The 21,908-nt window shown below is 37.4% G+C and overlaps 1 protein-coding gene across 1 annotated transcript in view; it reads left to right on the forward strand.

Annotated features, from left to right (window-relative positions):
* SYCP1 (synaptonemal complex protein 1) overlaps positions 1–21,908 on the forward strand; it is an 84,063-nt gene that overhangs the window by 19,095 nt on the left and 43,060 nt on the right. Inside the window, exons 2-14 of the mRNA XM_054712158.1 lie at positions 2,415–2,546; positions 4,076–4,148; positions 4,329–4,372; positions 4,546–4,602; positions 5,917–6,081; positions 7,400–7,467; positions 9,999–10,072; positions 12,453–12,511; positions 13,716–13,785; positions 14,713–14,786; positions 18,323–18,431; positions 19,972–20,066; positions 20,549–20,733. Of these exons, the coding sequence (XP_054568133.1) occupies positions 2,439–2,546; positions 4,076–4,148; positions 4,329–4,372; positions 4,546–4,602; positions 5,917–6,081; positions 7,400–7,467; positions 9,999–10,072; positions 12,453–12,511; positions 13,716–13,785; positions 14,713–14,786; positions 18,323–18,431; positions 19,972–20,066; positions 20,549–20,733 (1,181 nt within the window). The 5' untranslated portion in view covers positions 2,415–2,438. The remainder of the gene's footprint in view (positions 1–2,414; positions 2,547–4,075; positions 4,149–4,328; positions 4,373–4,545; positions 4,603–5,916; positions 6,082–7,399; positions 7,468–9,998; positions 10,073–12,452; positions 12,512–13,715; positions 13,786–14,712; positions 14,787–18,322; positions 18,432–19,971; positions 20,067–20,548; positions 20,734–21,908) is intronic.

A 21,908-nucleotide genomic window follows, 5' to 3' on the forward strand; every position in this document is an offset into this window, starting at 1 on the left:
GAAATCAATAAAAATATATTAAAAAAATAAATTTCATGTGAAAGTGAAATTCTATGGTGGCACAATTCTTTTGAAAGACTGGATGCAAATAAATACCGTGAATTAAGTTAATTTAATACTAGAAGTAGCATTTTGGTTTTCTATAGAGAAAAAAAAAAAGACCATAGTTGAATTTTTCGTTGTTGTAAAACTTGGAATATTTAATTTATACCCTCAACTTAAAAATATCTTACTCAATGTATCAATTACCAGCGGGTACCTTATGCATATTCTTGGTATCATTTCTTCGAGGGAATATTTCATCCTTTTTATTTTTTTATTTTTATTTATTTATTTTAAAATATATTTTATTGATTTTTTACAGAGAGGAAGGGAGAGAGATAGTCAGAAACATCGATGAGAGAAAACACCGATCAGCTGCCTCCTGCACACCCCCCAATGGGATTGTGCCCACAACCAAGGTACATGCCCTTGACCAGAATCAAACCCGGGACCCTTCAGTCCGCAGGCTGACGCTCTATCCACTGAGCCAAACCGGTTTCGGCTATTTCATCCGTTTTAGGAAAATAGTTCAAAGACTCAATTTTCTTTGAACATCCTTTCTTGAACATCCTTTCCAGCTCGAAAATTTTGTAATTTTAGCAGAAAATAGTATGTCTGATAAATTTATACAAATTTAAACAAAATGGGTTATTTAAAAATATTACGGAAATCCTTTGGAAAGGCATCACTTATATACATGGAGAAGGTTAGAAAAACTCATTGCTCACACCTGGTACTTAGCACCACACTATTTATTGTATCTAGTCTCCCAAGCCTGAAACCAAAACCAGGTGGTCGTCACCCTTAGACTTTTCTCTCTTTCGTTGCTCACGATCAAAAAAACCATCACATCCTCTCCACATCAGTTCCTTTTATATTTGAAACCTCTTTATATGTGACTACCACTGTCTTAGCTCAGACCCTGTTCTCAGGCTACTGAAACTCTATCTACAACTCCAGTCTCCTAAGCCTAAACCATTTTCATCCTACACATTTTCCTCTGAACTTGAGCATGCCTCCCTTTCTGCTCAAAAGTCTTCCAGATTCCCGTTCACGAAGGCTAATTTCCAAGTCTCTGCAAGGCCTTCATATCCGCTAAGTCTCCAGCCTCATTTCTTGCCATTTTCCCACTTGGTCCTCACAACCTACACCCTTCTTGGACTCACTGGAATACACTTTATTCAGGAATACTCTTTATCCCGTTCCCTATCTAGCCAACTCTGTGGCCACCCTTTTATTCTCCATTGAAGCAGTCACAGAAGCACAGGACAAAGCCTCTCCGACCCCGCCAGCCACTGTGAGCGCCGCTTTCCCTGAGTCCTAACCACTCCTTAAACATGACCGCCTTTACATGAGGACACGTGGTTATTAACTGTTCGTTTGTATATCAGTTTCCTTCCTAAGACTGAGCTCTTGAGGACAGAAGTGGGTTTTTCACGCTCAGCTCTCATCCATCACAGCAGCAGGGAGTTGAAAGCACGTGGCCTGTACAGAAAATACTGGAAGGAACGGTTACCGACCGAAGGGGAAGTCTCGCGAGATGGAAGGGGAAGTCTCGCGAGATGCCAGTCGTGCGTGCTCACGTGCTGACGCAGTTGACGGTTATTGACCGTTATTTAGCCGTTAAACCGCCCCCAGCCTCATCACTTCTGCTCCGTCCTGCTGGCCGTGCAGGTGGAGAGTGGTTTCCCCGCCTTTTCTGAAGTTCGGAGGCCGAAGTTCTCGTAGGTTCTTTTAGCGGCCTTCCTAGGTGGCAGGTGGGGGGCTCTCGCGGACTTTAGTACCGGGCAGGTGTACCGACTTCCATTTTGGAGGCCAGGACTGGAGCTGGGACATGTCTCCCGCGCCTTCTGGGTGGTGGGCCGAGAACCCAAGGCGGTTAGGTTCCCGCCGCGAGGCGAGGCGGTGTAACAGGGCTGGGGAACGCGGGAACCCGCTTTCTTTTCAGGTCACAGTGTGATGCCGTGTTGGAGTTTCTCGCTAATTTTTGGGGAAGAGGGAGGGAGAGAGGGGGGAGGGAACAAACAGGGGCGCGTTTGCTCCGACCCCCGCAGGGACAAGCGACAGGTCCCATCCATTCCTTTAGATGGTCCCTGAGTATACCAACATCACCTTTTATTTATTTTTAATTTATCTGTATTGTTGAAAGTATTACATATGTCCCCCCCGCCCCCGCCCCCCCCCCCGCCCGTCCCTTTCTATTTCCCGTTGACCCCTTCCACCCTGCACCCACCCCTCCCAGGCCTTCACACTATTGTCTGTGCCAGTGGGCTGTGCATATAAGTCTCCGGTTAATCTCTCCTTTTAAAATGTTAATGAAACAGAGTAAAACATTTACCCCTTCCACTCCCCTCCCCGCTTTGGGGCAATAGGTCCTCCCGACTGCAAGAGAGAAAATGGAGAAACAGAAGCCGTTTACCTTGTTTGTACCGCCAAGATTAAGTAGCAGCCAGGTATCTGCCGTGAAACCTCAGACCGTGGGAGGAGAGTCTCATTTCTTCAAGGTAAATTTGCATCTGAGTCTTGAATTTGACTATTCTTGAGGCAAATGAGGCCAGGTGTAGTTTCTTAGTGGTGATATTTTTTAAAAGCCTTTTCAGTAAATGTAGTCTGATTTACCCAAGAATTTTTTTTTAATATGTTTTTATTGATTTCAGAGAGGAAGGGAGAGGAGAGGGAGAGAGAGAGAGAGAGAGAGAGAGAGAAACATCAATGATGAGAGAATCACTGATCGGCTGCCTCCTGCACATCTTCCAGTGGGGATCAAGCCCACAACCTGGCATGTGCCCTTGACCTAATCGAACTGGGACCCTTCAGCCCGCAGGCCAATGCTCTATCCACTGAGCCAAACCGGCTAGGGCTGCCCAAGAATTTTGAAAAGCATTGCTTTGGATGAACAGTGAGCATATTTAATATGTGTAGGAAATATTCATTTCAAGAAGTGATCACGGTGGCTCTAGAACTCTGCAGACATAATGGAACCTGATTATTTTAATTCTTTCTCTTTCTTTAAATGATTAGAGGCCACTTATAAGACATACACAATGATATAGTAAAATATCAATGAGAAGAATATTAGGATCAAGGAAAATTAAGAACACAGAGATAAGTATGTCAGCATACTAGTAAAAATTACTAAAAATAACTAAAAAGAATAAAAAGAAAAAAAATTACTGTGTGACTGACCTTAAAATTTGCCTCTGAGCTTCCTGGTTGGCAGGATAAAAAGGGAAATTTATATAGTAGAGTTCTTTTTAAAAAAATATATATTTTATTGATTTTTTACAGAGAGGAAGGGAGAGGGATAGAGAGTTAGAAACATCGATGAGAGAGAAACATCAATCAGCTGCCTCCTGCCCACCCCCTCCTGGGGATGTGCTTGCAACCAAGGTACATGCCCTTAACTGGAATCGATTCCGGGACCCTTCAGTCCGCAGGCCGAAGCTCTATCCACTGAGCCAAACCAGTCAGGGCTATATAGTAAAGTTCTTATCTAAAGGAAGAATTATATCAAGTTTCTCAGGCAAAACAAAGCTTTTTCTACTAAATTATTTAAAAAGTTTTTCATGTTGAACTTCATATTGGAGATGGAATGAAACAATGAATATTTAAATTTTTATATGCCATAGAAAACATATCTCTTTAGCCAAGAATGTAACATTAAAATATTATATAATAAAAATAATCCTTAATTATGATGAAATTGAAAGATCATAATGAAATTGAAGAAAACTAATATCCTATGCTACTAATTAAAATTCCTAAAGTTATTCTTGAATACTTACAAAGCATGTATTGCATAATAGATAATTTAGGTTCACCTAAAAAGTGAGAATACCTAATTAAATTTTTTGCTTCATTTACATGGCAAAAGCATTTGATATTTTTAACTATGTATATGTTAAAGGATTTATAATTATAGTCACTTAAGCAGATGTATATTATAGGTGTAACTACATATTATACTGCTTTATACTGCTTGTTATCTGAGTTGTTTGGGACAGTTTATTTAAGAACTTCTTTGTGTTTCTAGAGTTTCAACAAAGATACTGAAGATGACACTTGTTTTCCATTTGAGATGACTAATCGGAAGAACATTGATTCAGGTAGGAGACTGAAAAAGCAATATATCACCTCACATAGAAGCATTTTTAAAATCTACGTTGCTAGATATTGAAAATATAACAGTATTATGTTAATAGTCTTGACACTAAGGTTAGATATAATACTTAATGTAAAAAATAAGATGTTCACATACTTAATATCTGTTGTCTTTTATCTTGCAGATGCTACTTTACAAAAAGTTAACTTTTTGCCCATGCTTGAACAGGTCAGTTAAGTATAGTGCCTGTAGATATAATCTGTTTAGGCATTAAATTGCTTGCTTGAAAAAGAAAAAAATTCTTTAGTTGTTGGATTACTACTCTTCAGTATTTAATTGCTACTGTGTAGAAACTCTCATCAGAAATATTTTCTTACAGGAAACATTTATTCATTTTTTAGGTTGATAATTCTGACAGTTGTTATTACCAGGAAGGATTAAAGGACTCTGATTTTGAGGTCGGAAGTTTTCCCATTCATATGAAATTTCTTGCAATTAGAATCTCATTTGTTATTATTTATATATTTTTCTTTTGAGGCTTCAAAAGAAAGATTGGTTAATGTTTTAAAGTATACTCTTTGATTTCCCCCCTTTTTTTTCTTCATTTAAAATTGCCAAAACTCTAGGCCAGGCGTCCTCAAACTACGGCCCGCGGGCCACATGTGGGTGTTTTTGCCGTTTTGTTTTTTTACTTCAAAATAAGATATGTGCAGTGTGCATAGGAATTTGTTCATAGTTTTTTTTAAACTATAGTCTGGCCCTCCAACGGTCTGAGGGACAGTGAACTCGCCCCCTGTTTAAAAAGTTTGAGGACCCCTGCTCTAGGCTTCTGTATTTTCCTGGGTTATAATGGCATCTGCTTTTTAGGGGCAATTTAAGCTATAGAAATCAAGAATAGAAGAGGGAAAATGGATGCAATATGTGAAAAGGCTGAGAATCAAACCCAGTATTTTATAATTTTTTTATTAATAGGTATGATTGTGTGGCTGGTTTACTGTCTAAGGAATTTGTAGGACTTGCTATCCTTTTGATTTTAGTTGTAAAAATGTTCTTACTAATGGCACATACATGTCTTTAAAATGAGAAATTCCATGACCTAATAAAATAATAAAGTACTATATGTTCGTTGCTGGATTATTGTATCACAGAATTTTAAAATAAAGAACTTATTTTATATATTTTGATAATAAAGAGCATCAATGAGCAGAAATCAGTGTGATTTAAAACAAAAGAAAACAAAAAATACTTTGGCTTTTACCTTGTAATGTAGAAATCAATAATGCAGGAAATCCAAGTAAAATCTCAGGCTAAATGAAAGATCTTGTGTTCACTATTATTTTTCTTGTCGTATTTTAAGCTTCATGTTCTTTATTTAACCCTCAAATGTTTATATTTCCAAAACGTTTCAAGACCATTGTTAAAGTTTATAGATTTCATGTACAGTGATTTATTTTAGATTTTCACCAGCTAGATTTTCTCCTTGACTAAAATATTTCTAACTTCTGGCTTAGGTTCATTTTGAAGTTTTTGATTTTATTCAGCAAGGTATAACTTAGTCAAATGACCAGTAACTTTGTGAAGTAAAGTAACTAGGGACTGCCTTAAGAATACAAAAAAGTTAATATAGCTTTCACTATGCTATTAGGGCATATATTTTGAGGAGAGATTTGGTCTCAAATATTCAGATACTATTACTCATGGATGTTTTCAATAGATTTGGTTATACTAACATTTTGAACAATTAACAATCTTTGAAAACCTATTTTTAACAGAATTCAGAGCCAATGAGCAGACTATATTCAAAATTGTATAAGGAGGCTGAAAAGATTAAGAAGTGGAAAGTGAATGTAGACTCTGAACTGAAGCAGAAAGAAAATAAGTTGCAAGAAAATAGAAAGATAATTGAAGCACAGCGGAAAGCCATTCAAGAGCTACAGGTATGCCCTAGCCGGTTTGGCTCAGTGGATAGAGCATTGGCCTGCGGACTGAAGGGTCCCAGGTTCAATTCCGGCCAAGGGCACATTCCTGGGTTGCAGGCTGGATCCCCAGTAGGGGACGTGCAGGAGGCAGCTGATCAATGAGATTCTTACTCATCAGTGATGTTTCTCTCTCTCCCTCTCCCTTCCTTCTCTGAAATCAATAAAAATATGTATTTAAAAAAAAGAACTACAGGTGTATGTGATTTGGAATTAAAAATGTAGTATAATCTTATAATACAGTTTAAAATAGAATATTGAAAGAAATATCACATGATCTCACTTATTCGTGGAATCTAATGAACAAAATAAATTGACCAACAAAGTAAGACCCGAAGCAGGGAGGCATGGAGCAGACTAAAATACCTCAATGTGGGGTTGGGGGAACAAGAAGAGATAAACCAAAGAACTTACATATGTATATGCATAGCCCATGGACACAGGCCATAGGGTGGTGAAGACCTGGGGGTGAGGGGTGGGAAGGGACTGGGAGGAGGAGAGAATGGTGGGGAAAAGGAGATACCTGTAATACTATCAACAATAAAAAATATATTAAAACAGTATTGTTTCAGGGTAAGTTGCATTTATCTTGTTTCTGTGATGTAGATTTTAAGGACTGGTTTTTTGAAGTTTCATTAATATTAATTGCATTTCAACTTTAGGATGGACACAGAGGATGAGTTGCACAAGATAATTCAAATGATTAGGGAAATGATTGATTTAATGATACTGAGTTTTATTCCTATTACTAATGATGTTTTACTTAATACAAATGTCTTTTATTACATTTAATATAACATATATAGATAAAACTTTAAATTTGAAACTGTTTAGCTTCAATTTTCATGGCATAGTGATAGAAAAATGTTGAGAAACTGCAACATTGGGCTAGGATGAAGATAAAACATTTCAAAATGTTTAGGTAAGATAACTTGATTTTAGATTGATGAAAGTGAGACCCATTGTCTTATGGGAAATCCATAAGCTGTGACAAATACTTTTTGGTGTTCAAAGAAAATAATTTTTATGGACCATCATAGCATGTTAGCAAAGAAATACTGTTTGCTTTGTTTACATAGCAAAAGTACTTGATATTTTAAACACTATATATATGTTAAAAGATTTACAGTTATAGTCACTTCTTTAAGCAGATGTATACTACATGTGTATTATAGTCACTTCTTTAAGCAGATGTATACTACATGTATATTACACTGATTGTTATGCTCATTTATTTTGCTAAGCAATATTTGATGAACTATTCTGTTTTGTAAATTAGTTTGAAAATGAAAAAGTAAGTTTGAAATTAGAAGAAAGAATTCAAGAAAATAAAGATTTAATAAAAGAGTAAGTAATAATGAATTTGTTCTTTTGAAATTTATTAAAATAATTTTCAAAAATTTATTGAGCACTTTCTGTTATAAGCTCCTCATCATTTCCAAATACTTGGCCCTATGTATCTTTTCCGTCTGGCTGTTCCTGAATTATATACTTGTATAATAAACTGGTAATCTGGTAAGTAAATTGTTTCTCTGAGTTCTGGGAGCCATTCTAGGAAATTAATCGAACCTAAGGAAAAGGGTTTGGGAACCTCTGATGTATGTAGCCAGTGGGTCAGAGATACAGGTAACAACCTGGGCTTGTGACTGGTGTCTGAAGTCTTGTTTATTGAAGAGGCTGTCCTTTTTCCATTGTGTATTCTTGACTCTTTTGTCATGAGTTGACTGTATATTCTTGGGTTTATTACTGGTTTCTCTATTTTGTTCCATTAATCTATATATCTGTTTTTATGCCAATACCATACTGCTTTGATTACTATAACTTTGTAATATAGTTTGAAATCGAAGTGTGATGCCTCCAGCTTTGTTCCTCTTTATCAAGATTACTTTGGCTATTCAGGGTCTTTGTGGTTCCATACAAACTTTGATTGTTCTATTTCTGTGAAAAATGCCATTGGAATTTTCATAGGGATTGCACTGAATCTCTAGATTGTTTTGGCTAGTAGGGACATTTATACATATTATTTCTCCTAATCCATGAGTGCAGAATATCTTTACATTTATTTGTGTCTTCTTCAGTTTCTTTAATTAATGTCTTAGAGTTTCTAGTGCATAGTTCTTTTACCTCCTGGGTTAAGTTTATTCCTAGGTATCTTATTCTTGTTGATGCATTCGTAAATGGGATTATTTTCTTAATTAATGTATAGAAATGCAACTGATTTTTGTATATTTTGTATCTTGCAACTTTACTGAGTTTATTGTATTTGTTGTTTTGGTGGAATCTTTAGGGTTTTCTATCTATATAATAAAAGCCTAAGCCATTGTTATGGTGGAACAACCAAAACGACCAGTCGCTATGATGTGTGCTGACCACCAGGGGGCAGACACTCAATGCAGGAGCTGCCCCCTGGTGGTCAGTGCACTCCCAAAGGGACAGCACCGCTCAGCCAGAAGCCGGGCTCAGCTGGTGAGTGCAGTGGTGGTGGTGGGAGTCTCTCCTGCCTCCGCGGAAGTGCTAAGGAGCAGCGAGCTCAGCGGTAAGGATCCTGCCATTAAGGAGCAGTGAGCCGAGCAGTAGGGAGCAAGCAGGTGGGTGGTAAGGAGCGAGGGGTCCCAGACTGTGAGAGGGCACAGGCAGGGCTGAGGGGATCCCCCCTCCCAGTGCACGAATCCCCCCTCCCACATGCACTGGGCCTCTAGAGTGCGTGTGCGTGTGCGTGCGCGTGTGTGTGTGTGTGTGCACGTGCATGTGTGTGTGTGTGTGTGTGTGTGTGTGTGTATGTGTATTTAGTCCCTTAAGACTTTTATATATATATATAGCCTAAGTGACCGAACTACTGGTCGACTAGTCGCTATGACGCGCATTGACAACCAGGGGGCAGATGCTCAACGAAGGAGTTGCCCCCTTGTGGTAAGTGTGCTCCCACAGTGGTATTGCCGCTCAGCTGACCAACAGGTGCCAGACACAGGGCTCACAGCTGGCGAGTGCCACTGCAGTGGCGTGAGCTTCTCCCAATCAGGACTGACTGGGGGTGAAGTGGCAGGCACTGTGGGGCTGGGATGAGTGGGAGCGGCAGGTGGCATTGGACTGCCGGTTTCTGCCCGATCCCTGCAGGCCATGCTGAGGGACCCCACTGGTGCTCAAATCTGTGCACCGGGCCTCTAGTATATAATAACATGCCATCTGTAAATAGTGGCAGTTTTACCTGCTCTTTTCCTATTGGATTCCTTTTATTTCCTTTTCTTGCCTAATTGCTCTGACTAGGACTTCTAATACTATGTTGAATAAAAGTGGCAAGAGTGGGCATCCCTGTCTTGTTTCTGATCTAAAGGAAAAGCTTCAGCTTTTCACCTTGAGTATGATGTTAGATGTAGGTTATAATATATGGCCTTTGTTATGTTGACGTACCATTCCCTCTGTACTCACTTTCCTTGAGAAGTTTTTATCATAAATGAGTATTGAATAATTTCTCAACATCTGTTGAGGTGATCAGAGGTATTGTTATTCACATAATGAATAGAATATTACCTATTTTGTGTTTTTGAAGGTAAGGTAGCTGGAATATTTATGAAAAGTCCAACCCTCTCTTCTGACCTTTAGTCCCTTAGGCAAATCTAGAACTGTTTACTAAAAGGTTATTGGTAGCTACTTGGGTAGAAACTTGTTAAGGAGTTATTCCTTTTAGTTTTAAAAGGAGGCAGTTTCACTAACAGTACAGTCAGCCCATTTTTTCTTCATATAGTCATTTATGAACAATATGATATATACAAAATATGTTTAAGAATTCCTTTAAAAATTGTAAAAATAATGTTTCAAACTCTTTTATATATGGTTTTACTTGCAATCGGATTAAACTTAGGCTGTTTCATTTGTTCCAGGAATAATGCTACAAGGCATTTATGCAATTTACTGAAAGAAACCTGTACCAGATCTGCAGAAAAGACAAAAAAGTGTAAATATCTTTCTTGTTCTATGTGATTTTATCAATTTAATATTATTTTAATGTGGGGATTCAGAGTGGAAGAAATAGTCCTTTCACCATTTAGTTTTAGGCTCTCAAGTCAGAGATCAGATGGTGGTTTGAAAAATCTTTTAAACATTTTTTAGATGATCTTTTACACAAACTAAAGATTATATCTTAGTGTGACAGGAGGGATGGTTTTTTCTTCTTAAAAAATTCTTAATACTTGCCTTATTATATGTGTGGCCTGTTCTTTCTTTATGACTGTATCTTCCTCTCCCATTGAGGCCATACTATCTTGGTTCTGTTGAGGACATCGAGTAATTTTCTGAAATTTTCATCTGGATTCTGTAGAGTTCATTTTCAGTGATAGGCATATTTCCTTTGTTTGATAGTATTTTTTCATAGGTATCATATAGATTTTCTTCCCTTATACATCATAGATAAAGGCAAGAACTATCTATACTAAATAAACTACATGATAAAATGAGTTTGATCCTAATTTACCTCCCTTGGTTTAGTGGTTGAATCCTCTTTTCATATTTATAATTGTATGGCAGGTCACTTAGCAGTTTTTAAAGTTTTCGCCTTGCACAGTTGTGTCTTCTTTCTGCCCCTTCTGCTGGTTTTTTGGTATTCTGGTAAATTTTGTAGAGTATATGATTCTTAGTAATTTTAGTCAACAAACTCAAGCATGCACAAAATTTTTATATCTTAAAATGTTTTAAAAATCTTAATTTATAAAAATCATAATGCTTTGATTCTGCTGGCATGAAAAAACTTAATCTTAGTGAATTTGTGAAATTTTCTCCTTTCCCTGGGGTTATATCTAAATTTGGGAATGCGCATGTAATACCATGTGGTAGAGAGGGACATTTGTTTTTCAGTCATCTAGCCATTGAGTCTTTTATCAGTTCCATTAGTATTCAGTTAATGGTCCACATGGGTTGCTGCTGAGTTGTTCCTTGTACCTGTCGTCATGACCCAACCAGGTCCCCTGGTTTTCTGTGCTCTATCCCACCATGCTCCTTTGCACAGGTTGTTGAAACCAGGGAAACTCTGAGTCTAAGGCCCAGTCTGTGAAAGTGGGAAGATTGAAGGTGTTGGTGATAGAATGCAATTCTTTAGTACAGATAGTTTCTGAGGAATAAAGAAGGGTTGTTGCTGTATATTAGGTAGTTGAAAATGAGACAGTGAATAGGTGGAGTTAGAAGTTTGAACTATCTGTTGAAACACTGATGTGTTCTGCCTCTGTTTTCTTAAGATTTCCAGGCTTTTAATATTCAAATAAAAATAGTTCAGCTCTTGTTCCATGTGCTATGATTAGTTTAGAGATCTCTCCAGTATTTTTTGTTTGAATATATTTTTTATTGATTTCAGAGAGGAAGGAAGAGGGAGAGACAGATAGAAATATCAATGATGAGAGAAAATCATTGATCAGCTGCCTCCTGCACACCCCACATTGTGAGCCTGCAACCTGGGCATGTGCCCTGACTGGGAATTGAACCACGGCCTCCTGGTTCACAGGTCAATGCGCAACCACTGAGCCATTCCAGCAGGGCTCTCCAGTATTTTTGAAGGATTTAGAGTACTTCTAAAGTCAGTTCATGTACCTTCTTTTTGGTTGTTTGGCTCCTTGTTGACATTTGAGTCTGCAATAGCTGCTCTTCTCTTGTTTTGCAGCTGTTATTGAGAATCTGGAACTACTACTGGCCAATTCAATGTGGTTTCTGTGCTGCTGACCTCATTTAGGGGAAAAACTACATTTTCTTATACTGCCTTCTACCTTAATCCCCCACATCACTACCTACCAACTCTAAGTTCTACTGACTTTACTGAAGGCTTGAGTAGAGTTAGAGGGAATCATTGCTCACCTAAAATAAAACACAAAAAGGTCATAAGGGATTCATAGGGGGTTTCTCTTTGGGGCCATTCTTAAACTTACTCTTCCTATTTTAAGGTTTTCTTCCTTTCTGCCTCCTCAGAGATAGAACAAGAGACAAGCGCAAGCTCTACCTTTCATGTACCTCATGAATCTTAAATATACAAAGGGAAAAAACACTTTATAGAATAGTTGTTAAACCTCTATTTGTTGTAAAGGCTAAAATTATAAATATATTTTACAAAACTTGAATAAATTCATAGATAGTAATTTTATGAAAGGAAATTAGAGATAATTAAACAGCACCAAGTTTTTGAGGTTGATATGAAGTATAACCATGCCTCACTATGAAACTGCTTTTGGTGCTACTTTAAAGGGCTCATAAGATATAACTAACACAAAATTTTAATGTTTTCTGAGGCATTTTACTATTATCTTGTTGGCATCGTGTTTTAAAATTTAATTTTAAATATTTTATATTAATAATAGATGAATATGAACGAGAAGAAACTAGGCAAGTTTATGTGGACCTAAATAATAACATTGAGGTAAGTGGTAGTGAAAATTTAATATTTTAAACAAAGTTATTTCTAAGCAGAGTGATAGCTACAAAGATATAGAAAACTGTTCTTGCCAAAGGGATTATTATTTATTTGTTGACATATGATAATACCACCAATAAAATCCCCCAGGTTCTATATGATGAGTGTTAATATTTGTCACTGGGTAGCTTTTGAATTTACATGTAAGTGACATTATTTAACTTAATTTATCAATTATTTATTCTGTGTCAGACACTAGCACATTGTGACACAAAATCATTAATTTGAAAAACATAGTAGTTTAATGTAGTATCTGGTTCCTGCTTAACCTGTCTTATTTCATCTCCTGTCATTCTCTTCTTTGCTTCTCTGCTGAAGTCACTCTTATGTTTCTCAAACTTGCTAAGCTCTTTCTGATCTTGGTTCTTTCAGTTTATTCCCTTTGTCTAGAACTTTTGTGTCCAGGATCTTATGCAGACTCATAAGCTTTATTCTTTTTAATTACGTCCTTACTACTTTATCTAAAATATCTTTCTATTAAATTATAATCTCTTCACCTCGTTCAACTTTTCTGAAGAGCACTTAAAAATACATGACAATTACCTGATGTACATATACATGTGTGTATTCTTTTTTATTCTGGAATATGTTAGTTTCAGTAGGATAAGAACTGTTTCTTATATTTTACGTGCCTAACACAGTACCTGGTATATAATAGATACTCAGTAACTGTTTATTAATTGAATAAATAAATTCATCCAATTTTATAAATCAAGATTTGTTGAATGTTGAATGAATTGAACTCATGCTGCCCGATGATGAACTTGTAATTTGGACTCCTATGGGAAGGAACCTCACAGAGATTATGCTTTAGTGGGGAAGACAGATATTAAATAACTAAGTAAAAGTAAAGATAAAATTATAGATTTTGATACTAAGGCTATTAAATAAGTGGTAATCATTTTTATTGCTGTTTGATATTATATAACTTGTCTGTAGTACCTAGCATCTGAGAAGCTAATACAATAGACAATACATTTTTACAAATTATTGGATTATTGAAAGTTATAGGGTTTTCATTGTGCAAAGTTGTATGGTTTTAAATCTAATGACCATATAATAGAAATTTATTAATATTTTTATAGTTTGAAGAAAGCTACTTTAAAAAGTCTTAAGTATGATTCTTAAAAGTTAAAACTTTGTATTTCAGAAAATGGTAATAGCTTTTGAGGAACTTCGTGTGCAAGCTGAGAATTCCAGACTAGAAATGCATTTTAAATGTAGGGATCCTATTTAATTTTTATATTTTTATAAATATAAAAATATTTTCATTAGATTCTGTTTTAATTTTTATTACATTCTGTTAATTTGTTAATGTTTTTATACCTTCATCTTGATGCCTAACTCTTTGAATTTTTGTATTGTATGCGATTTTGTAAGCCTCTCAGGATCTTGTGGAATGTGACAGTGAATTGACATATGTTAAAAAATATGTTTTTGGTTTCAAAGCTACATTTTTTCTGAAATAAAACTTACTATGGTTTGTATTTAATTTTTAGAAGTGTGATTTGGTCTTATTTTTACATTTCTTGGTGAAGTTGCATGTAAAAATAACTATGTATTTAAAATCTGTTATAAGGAACTTTTATATATGTGCTATATAAAAGTAGAATTTTCCTGAGTTATTGTTACTTTGCTATTAAATTCACTATTTTACTAAAATTACAAAGAAAACAGTTTTTGCTTGTTAGAAACATTTGGGATTTTATATCTAGCTAAGTAGATTTAAAAATTTTAAGTTTTGTTTGTTACACAATTATATTAATACTAGAGGCCCGGTGCATGAAATTTGTGCATGGGTTGGGGGTGGCAGTCCCTCAGCCTGGCCTGTACCCTCTTGAAATCCAGGACTGCTGGCCCCTAACCATTCTGCCTGCCTGCCTGATCACCCCTAAGCACTCTGCCTGCCTGCCTGATTGCCCCTAACCACTCTTCCTGCCTGCCTGATCGCCCCTAACCACTCTGCCTGCCTGCCTGATTGCCCCTAACCACTCTGCCTGCCTGCCTGATTGCCCCTAACCACTCTCTTGGGGGCTGCCGGCTGGGGTGAGGGGCCGTGGTTATTCTGGTCTCTGATCATTCTGCCGTTTCGGTTGCTGGGCTTTTATTATATAGGATGTTAAAATATATTTGTTTTACTTTTAAAGTAAAGGAAGATTATGAAAAAATCCAACACCTTGAAGAAGAATACAAAAAGGAAGTAAATGACAAAGAAAAGCAGGTATGTTTTTAAAATTAACTTTCTGTATACTTTGTATTTGCTAATTTATAAAATATTTAAAATTCCAAAAGAAACGTATATTTGCTGACTGCATGGTAGATTTCTATTAGATAATTTTAATATTATATATATTAAATAATCAGCCTTTTCCATAGCAGAATTAGTTTCCATTGACTCAAATATGCACATGTGATGAATGCTAGTCCTTTTAAAATACTAATCTTCTACATTATTTATATTAATGAGTAATAGGACATTGCTGCAGAAATAGTTTATTTTGTGAGAACTTCTGTTCAAATAACCTCATAAAATGTAAAAGTCACTCTCCCACATTGACCACTCAGCCCACATTTCATAGTTTATTGTGAAATACACTGTTCATAACACCAATGAAGGTGAACTAAAAATTTTTTTCTTCTTTCTATTAATGTTACATAGTGTTAGACTTAAAAATGGCAAGTCTTTGTTCTTTGACATCACAAGAATGTTGGTCTCAGATAATTATTAGGCCAACTTTATCAGTTTCAAGCCTTCTGCTTTACAGTGGAAAGCAATATATAGAAAGGAATCCTCTTTGTTTCCTATTTTTTTCAATTTTTCTTCTCTGATTTGCCACATGATACCTTGTAATGATAGATAATAACAATATCTACTTAAATAATAGTAGCAAAAGTTAATTGAAAGTACAGAGAGAAGATATTAGAGTTTTATTTTAGTTCTGGTTTAATGTTAGAATAATTTGTGTCATGCTTAGATACTTTGAAAGAGTTAGCAATTTTCTATATTTTAACTGAATTTTTAAACCAGATTTCTAAAAGGAGGTCTTTTTAAAAGTTAAAAGTGTGCTTATTATAAAGAACATAAAAATAGAATGCAGTTTTAAAAAGCTTGTTGGCGTTTTTAGTGTATGGGCAGAGCTTATAGATTGTTGGGGTTCCCTGTAAAATGATGGTATGGCCAGCTAGTGTTTGTGCTGGTGACTACTACATGTTGTCGTTGTTATTACTACTACTACTACTACTACTACTACTAGAGGCCTGGTGCACGAAATTCGTGCACGGGTGCGGTCCCTAGGCCTGGCCGGCAATTGAAGTGTGAGCGTATGGCATGGAAGGGCAGGTCCCAGTTGACCTCTGGGCCCTGGGCAGCACCTTTACCCCCTGGGCCCCTACGCGCCCCCTTCCACCTCAGTCACGGTGTCTGAGTCCCCACACGGAGATGTGGTGAGTGTGGCTGGACACTGTGGGCCAGGGCGAGTGTGGGCCTCTGGGCTGCCCAGTGGCGTGGCACAGAAGCTGGACGTGTAGCGCGCTCTCTCCCGGCTGGCCTCGCAGACCAGCTCCTGCGTGAACCCACGGGGAACCTGACCACCTGCAGTCCTGGTGGCTGCAGCCCAGCTCACCTGAAAGAGGCTGCACAGGTGTGGGGCGGGCTCCTTGTGGGCGCCTGGCACCTGCGCTCGAGGGCTTCCCTGGCTCGCAAGCCCTGGCATCCCAGGGGAGAAGAGCAGGGAGAGTGACAGTGAGCTCAGCCTTCACCCTGCATTCTCACTGCACCTCCTCCTCATCACCCCCGCCCCCAGGTAGCTGGAGAGAGGTCGCAGCGCGTTGCTGACACCTGCCATGTTCCATGCCACCCCCTGGTGGTCAGCGCACGTCATAGAAAGCGGTTGAACTCTCGGTCTCCCAGTCGAACTCCTGGTCGAACGATCACCCAAGGGGACAATTTGCATATTAGGCTTTTATTATATAGGATTTTTTTTTTCCTCATCAGGGCCAGACCTGTTTTATTGCCTGTCAATATCCATAACCCCCTTGGCAACTCCACCTTCCTGCCTGCCCCTCTCAGGATTTTAGCCATCTGAATATTTTCAGTTCTGTGTATGAAGCATGATCTTTTGATCCTTTATGTCCTTGTATGAGTCTAGAACAGTGATTGCCAACCTTTTGGACCTCATGGATCACCAGTGGTCTGCAAACCACCAGTTGGCGACCGCTGCTCCAAAGATTTCCTTAAACCAGTGGTCGCCAACCTTTCGAACCTCTCAGACCACCAGTGGTCCTCGGACCACAGGTTGGCTACTGCTGGTCTAGAATGCTTATTTCCCCATGTTTGCCTAATTAATTTCTATTTGTCTGTAATACTCAATTCAGTCCTCTCTGAGAAGGATTACTTTTTTATTACATCCCCCAAGATTGATAAAGGTGTTCCTTTCCCAATTCCTATAATCTTTTTGCCCTATCTTCTTACCTAATAATAGACAAATATGTAAATTGACCATACCTCAGCTATGCCACCAGCCAATCAGGAGTGGTATGCAAATTAACCCAACAAAGATGGCAGTTAATTTGCATACGTAGCCGCTGAGTGACAGCAGCAGGATGCTTGTGTCGTTGCCATGGCGACGACCCAGGCATTCTGCCCCACTCGCGGTCTCTCAGGGCCTCTGGGCAATGTGGGAAGGCGGGGCCAGAGCTGAAAGAGGCGACTCTGGGGCCTGAGTGGAAAGGGGCTGGGCGGGAGTGGAAAGGCGGTGCTGGCAGCCAGGGAAAGGAAAGCTCATTCTAGCATGAATCTTTGTGCATCGGGCTTCTAGTTACTAATATATTCAAGTAGAGTTGTTTGTTTACTAGTCTAGGCTATGTGTTTTTTGAAGGTTAGTTCCTTTATGTCTCAGTATTCAATGCTTATGGTTTCTGGAATGGTGAATATCTGTCTTTTTATATATATAAAAGGCTAGGTGACCGGCTGACGGGTAAGTATGACGTGGACTGATCACCAGGGGGCAGCTGCTCAACGCAGGAGTTGCCGAGCGATAGCAACTTTGCAGAGTGCCCTCTCACACGCCGGGACTCCTCAGGGGATGTTGGACTGCCGGTTTCAGCTTGATCCCCGCAGACCAGGCCAAGGGATCCCACCTGCCAGAGGGACCCTACTCACTCTGCAAATGCCCTTTGAGCCCCAGTGCCACCTCAGATGCAGCTGGCCAGGAGGGACCCCAGGAGGTTGGCTCCAGGGCGTGTCCAGCCTTTCTTGCCCAGGCCTGCCTCGAGGCCACCTTCTAATTAATTTCCTTTTGATATTCACGAACCCATGCACCAGGTCTCTAGTTTATGGAATAAATGAACCAAGTAGATTTTATTATATAATCTCCTCAGTAATAAGTTAAAATGCATACTATAATATTGGGTGTGTCATATTATAGTAAGCCTCACCTAATGTCATCAATAGGTTCTTGGAATAAAGTATAATGAAACCAATTTACCATAGGCTAATTGATATAAACAAAAGTTAAGTTCCTACGTCATCTCATCAAAATTATAACGAAACAACATTGAATGAACCATTTTTGAGTACCTGCCATAGTTTCTTCATTTAGTAAAGGATTTTTTGGGCAAGCATGTACTAAATACTAGGCACAGCCAGATAAAAATATATAAATAAGTACATAAAATAATCATAGGTAATGATAAATGCTAAGGTGTTATATTTTATTTTTCTTACCTATAATATGTTAATTAAATATTTAATTTTAGGTATCACTGCTATTGATCCAAAACAACGAGAAAGAAAATAAAATAAGAGAGTTAACATTGCTGCTAGAGGAATCCAGAGATAAAGTGAATCAATTAGAAGAAAAAATAAGTAAGAATTTATATAATAAAATATAACAACGTGTCTTATGTATTCCTCTTTGTTATGCTTTAATTTCTGGCTTTCATTACAGTTTTGTTGTAATGCTTTCTAGAACTGTAATTCTAAACCTGGGTGAACCTGTACAAGGAGAGCATAATAGAGTCACTTAAGGAGCTTTTTCAAAGTACATACACTCCTCTTTTCCTTTCATACTCTTATTTAGTTTCAAAAAAGTACTCTATGAAAACAGGGATCTGTGTCTTTTTGTTCACTGATGCATTCCAATAACAATTGATTATTTTAATGTTCTTTATATTTCATCCTGAATTTTTATCCCTTTTTAGGGGAATGGTTTGTTGGATGATATACCTCCCGCATTACACCAGTTTTAATTTTATATAGGTCATTTATAGAAGTTTTATTTAGTTTATGGACATCTTCCTTACCTCTTTTCATTTTTAAAGATTGATTGATATAATATTTATTTTTAAAAAACCCATAGTCAGTAATTAGAACATCTGAAATCTTTGCAGGTCCAAGTCTGGCTTTTGTTTATTCTGCTGAATTTGTTCGTGGTGTTTTATTTTCCCTTGTGTTTTTTGATTGTAGGTCCTATAACTTCATCTGTGGAAATTCTTTAAGATCTGGGTTGGAAGTATATTTTTACAGAGAAAATTTGCATTTGTAGCTCTTGGATCCTGGGAGAACTTAGGAGTACTTCAAATTAAGTTTTGACTTGCAGTTTTTTTAGGACATTCAAACAGCATACATTCAGTTCCCACACACACCTAAGGACTAGTTTGTGGTTATAATTTCTCAGAGAAGACATTTGATTATCAGACAATAATAAATAGTATCACAATGGACACCATAGCTTGGCCAGCATGGCTTAGTGGTGGTTTTTTTTTTTTTTTTGGGGGGGTGGGGCGTTATTCCTCACCTGAGGATATTTTTCCATTGATTTTTATAGAGAGTGTAAGGGAGAGGGAGAGAGCTAGATAGAGAGAGAGAAACAGTGTGAGAGAGAGACATCAGTAGGTTGCCTCCTGCATGACCTTGACCAGTACTAGAAATTGAGCCTGCAACCAAGGTATGTGCCCCTTGACTGGAATCAAACCCAGGACCCTTCAGTCCTCAGGCTAATGCTCTACCCACTGAGCAAAACCGGCTAGGGCAATTCTATAATTTTTAATAAATACCTGTCCAAATTAATAATCAAAGTGTCTATATGGTCATTTATAGTGGCTACATGTTATACAATTGTATGTATGTACCACTATAATCTATCTCCTTTTGGATATTTAGATTGTTTTCAATGTTCAGCTATTATTAAAAATGTAGCATCGAAAATCTTTATATATTCACCATTGAGTGCTTGGAAAATAACGATCTTGAAAAGTCAATAAAAATTGATGATGACCAATACCAGCGGTATCTATATTTGCATATTTCTCCCTCATTTTGGGGTATCTAATAGAGAAAAAAACGTAATTGTTACAAGTTATTTGTTTTCTATTAAGTACTACTTATCTACAATTTTCTTTTTTAGAATTACAGAATGAAAACTTAAAAGAATCAAATGAGAAGCATGATCATTTAACATCAGAACTAGAAGATTGTAAAATGTCTTTGCAAAGAAGTGTGGTATGATTTAAAAACTGATTAGTGTGTGATAAGTCTCACACTATTCATCAGTCAACAAATATTTATGGAATGATAATACTATGTACAAAGACCCAGATCTTCAAATAGAGAAGATACAATCCCTGTCACAAAATGCTTATGGTTTAATTAGAGACATTAGTTGAAAGGACATTAAAATATAACTAAAATACAATATCATTCATGCTAGGTACCAATAGTGTGATTAAGGCAAAAATTGCTTCGATAGCAGTAAGAATTATAAGAACGCTGCAGGCTGGATGAGCTAGGAAGTCTCCATGGAGAGGTTGAGACTTTAAGTGGGCTTTGGAGGAATGGTGAACTGAAATAAGATTAGTAGGTGGGGTAGAAGAGTGGGGTAACAGGATAAGGAGTGACAGCAAATTATAGAAGCCGAGGAGTTCAGCATTTTTTTCTTAAGGGCTTTGGATCATTGCTTTTGTTTTCTGCTTTATTTCATTCAGAGTACTCAAAAGGCTTTGGAGGAAGATTTACAGATAGCAACAGAAAAAATACATCAGCTCACTGAAGCAAAAGAAACTCAAATGGAAGAATTTAATAAAACTAAAGCTGCTAATTCATTTGTGGTTACTGAACTTAAAACTACCATCTGCAGCTTGAAAGAGTTATTGGCAACAGAACATCAGAGGTAAAAATATTTCTTATTTAGATGAATAAAAAAGGCTTAATATTCAGTGCCATTTTCTATTCATTGTCAACTGACATGTAATTCCTATAACAATTGTAACCAGTCTTTTTTTTTAAGTATAAACTGGGAATACATTTTAAAAGTTTGTATTGGGTAGGCAGATATACTAGGAAAAGATAGCAGGTATTTTCTAGGATCGTTCCCATGCATACTTTGCCATAGAGTCAAGCTAAATAGATAAGCTGATAAGTGCTGATGCAGTTATATGACATATTTAAACTGGGTTATTATTGATTTCATAGAAATAACTTCTTTTGGGGAAGTGAGGTTTATTTTACTGAGGTCTGTAACATTCTTTCTGATTTATAAAATTAGAATTTAACCTGGTACAAAGAACATACTACATATTTTTTTTTTAATGAATCTTTATTGTTCAGATTACAATTGTTTCTCCTTTTTCCCCACATATCTCCCCACCACCCAGTTCCCACCCCCCTCTGCCATTACCTCCCCCCTGCTGTCCTTATCCATAGGTGTATGATTTTTGTCCAGTCTCTTCCCATACTCTCCACACAGACACCCCTTTCCCCCTGAGAATTATCAATCCACTCCCATTCTATGCCTCTGATTCTATTAAGTTCACCAGTTTATTCTGTTCCTCAGATTTTTAATTCACTTGACTTTTAGATTCACTTGTTGATAGATATGTATTTGTTGTTCATAATTTTTATCTTTCTTCTTTTTCCTCTTTTTAAAGAATACCTTTCAGCATTTCATGTAATACTGGTTTGGTGGTGATGAACTCCTTTAGCTTTTTCTTATCTGTGAAGCTCTTTATCTGCCCTTCAATTCTGAATGATAACTTTGCTGGGTAGAGTAGTCTTGGTTGTAGGTTCCTGCTATTCATCACTTTGAATATTTCTTGCCACTCCCGTCTGGCCTGCATGGTTTCTGTTGAGAAATTAGCTGATAATCGTATGGGAGCTTCCTTGTAGGTAACTAACTGTTTTTCTCTTGCTGCTTGTAAGATTCTCTCTTTGTCTTTTGCTCTTGGCATTTTAATTATGATGTGTCTTGGTGTGGTCCTCTTTGGATTCCTTTTGTTTGGGGTTCTATGCGCTTCCTGGACTGGTAAGTCTATTTCTTTCATCAGGTGGGGGAAGTTTTCGTTCATT

This window comes from Eptesicus fuscus, chromosome 22, assembly GCF_027574615.1.
Source record: "Eptesicus fuscus isolate TK198812 chromosome 22, DD_ASM_mEF_20220401, whole genome shotgun sequence".
Classification (NCBI taxonomy): Eukaryota; Metazoa; Chordata; class Mammalia; order Chiroptera; family Vespertilionidae; genus Eptesicus; species Eptesicus fuscus.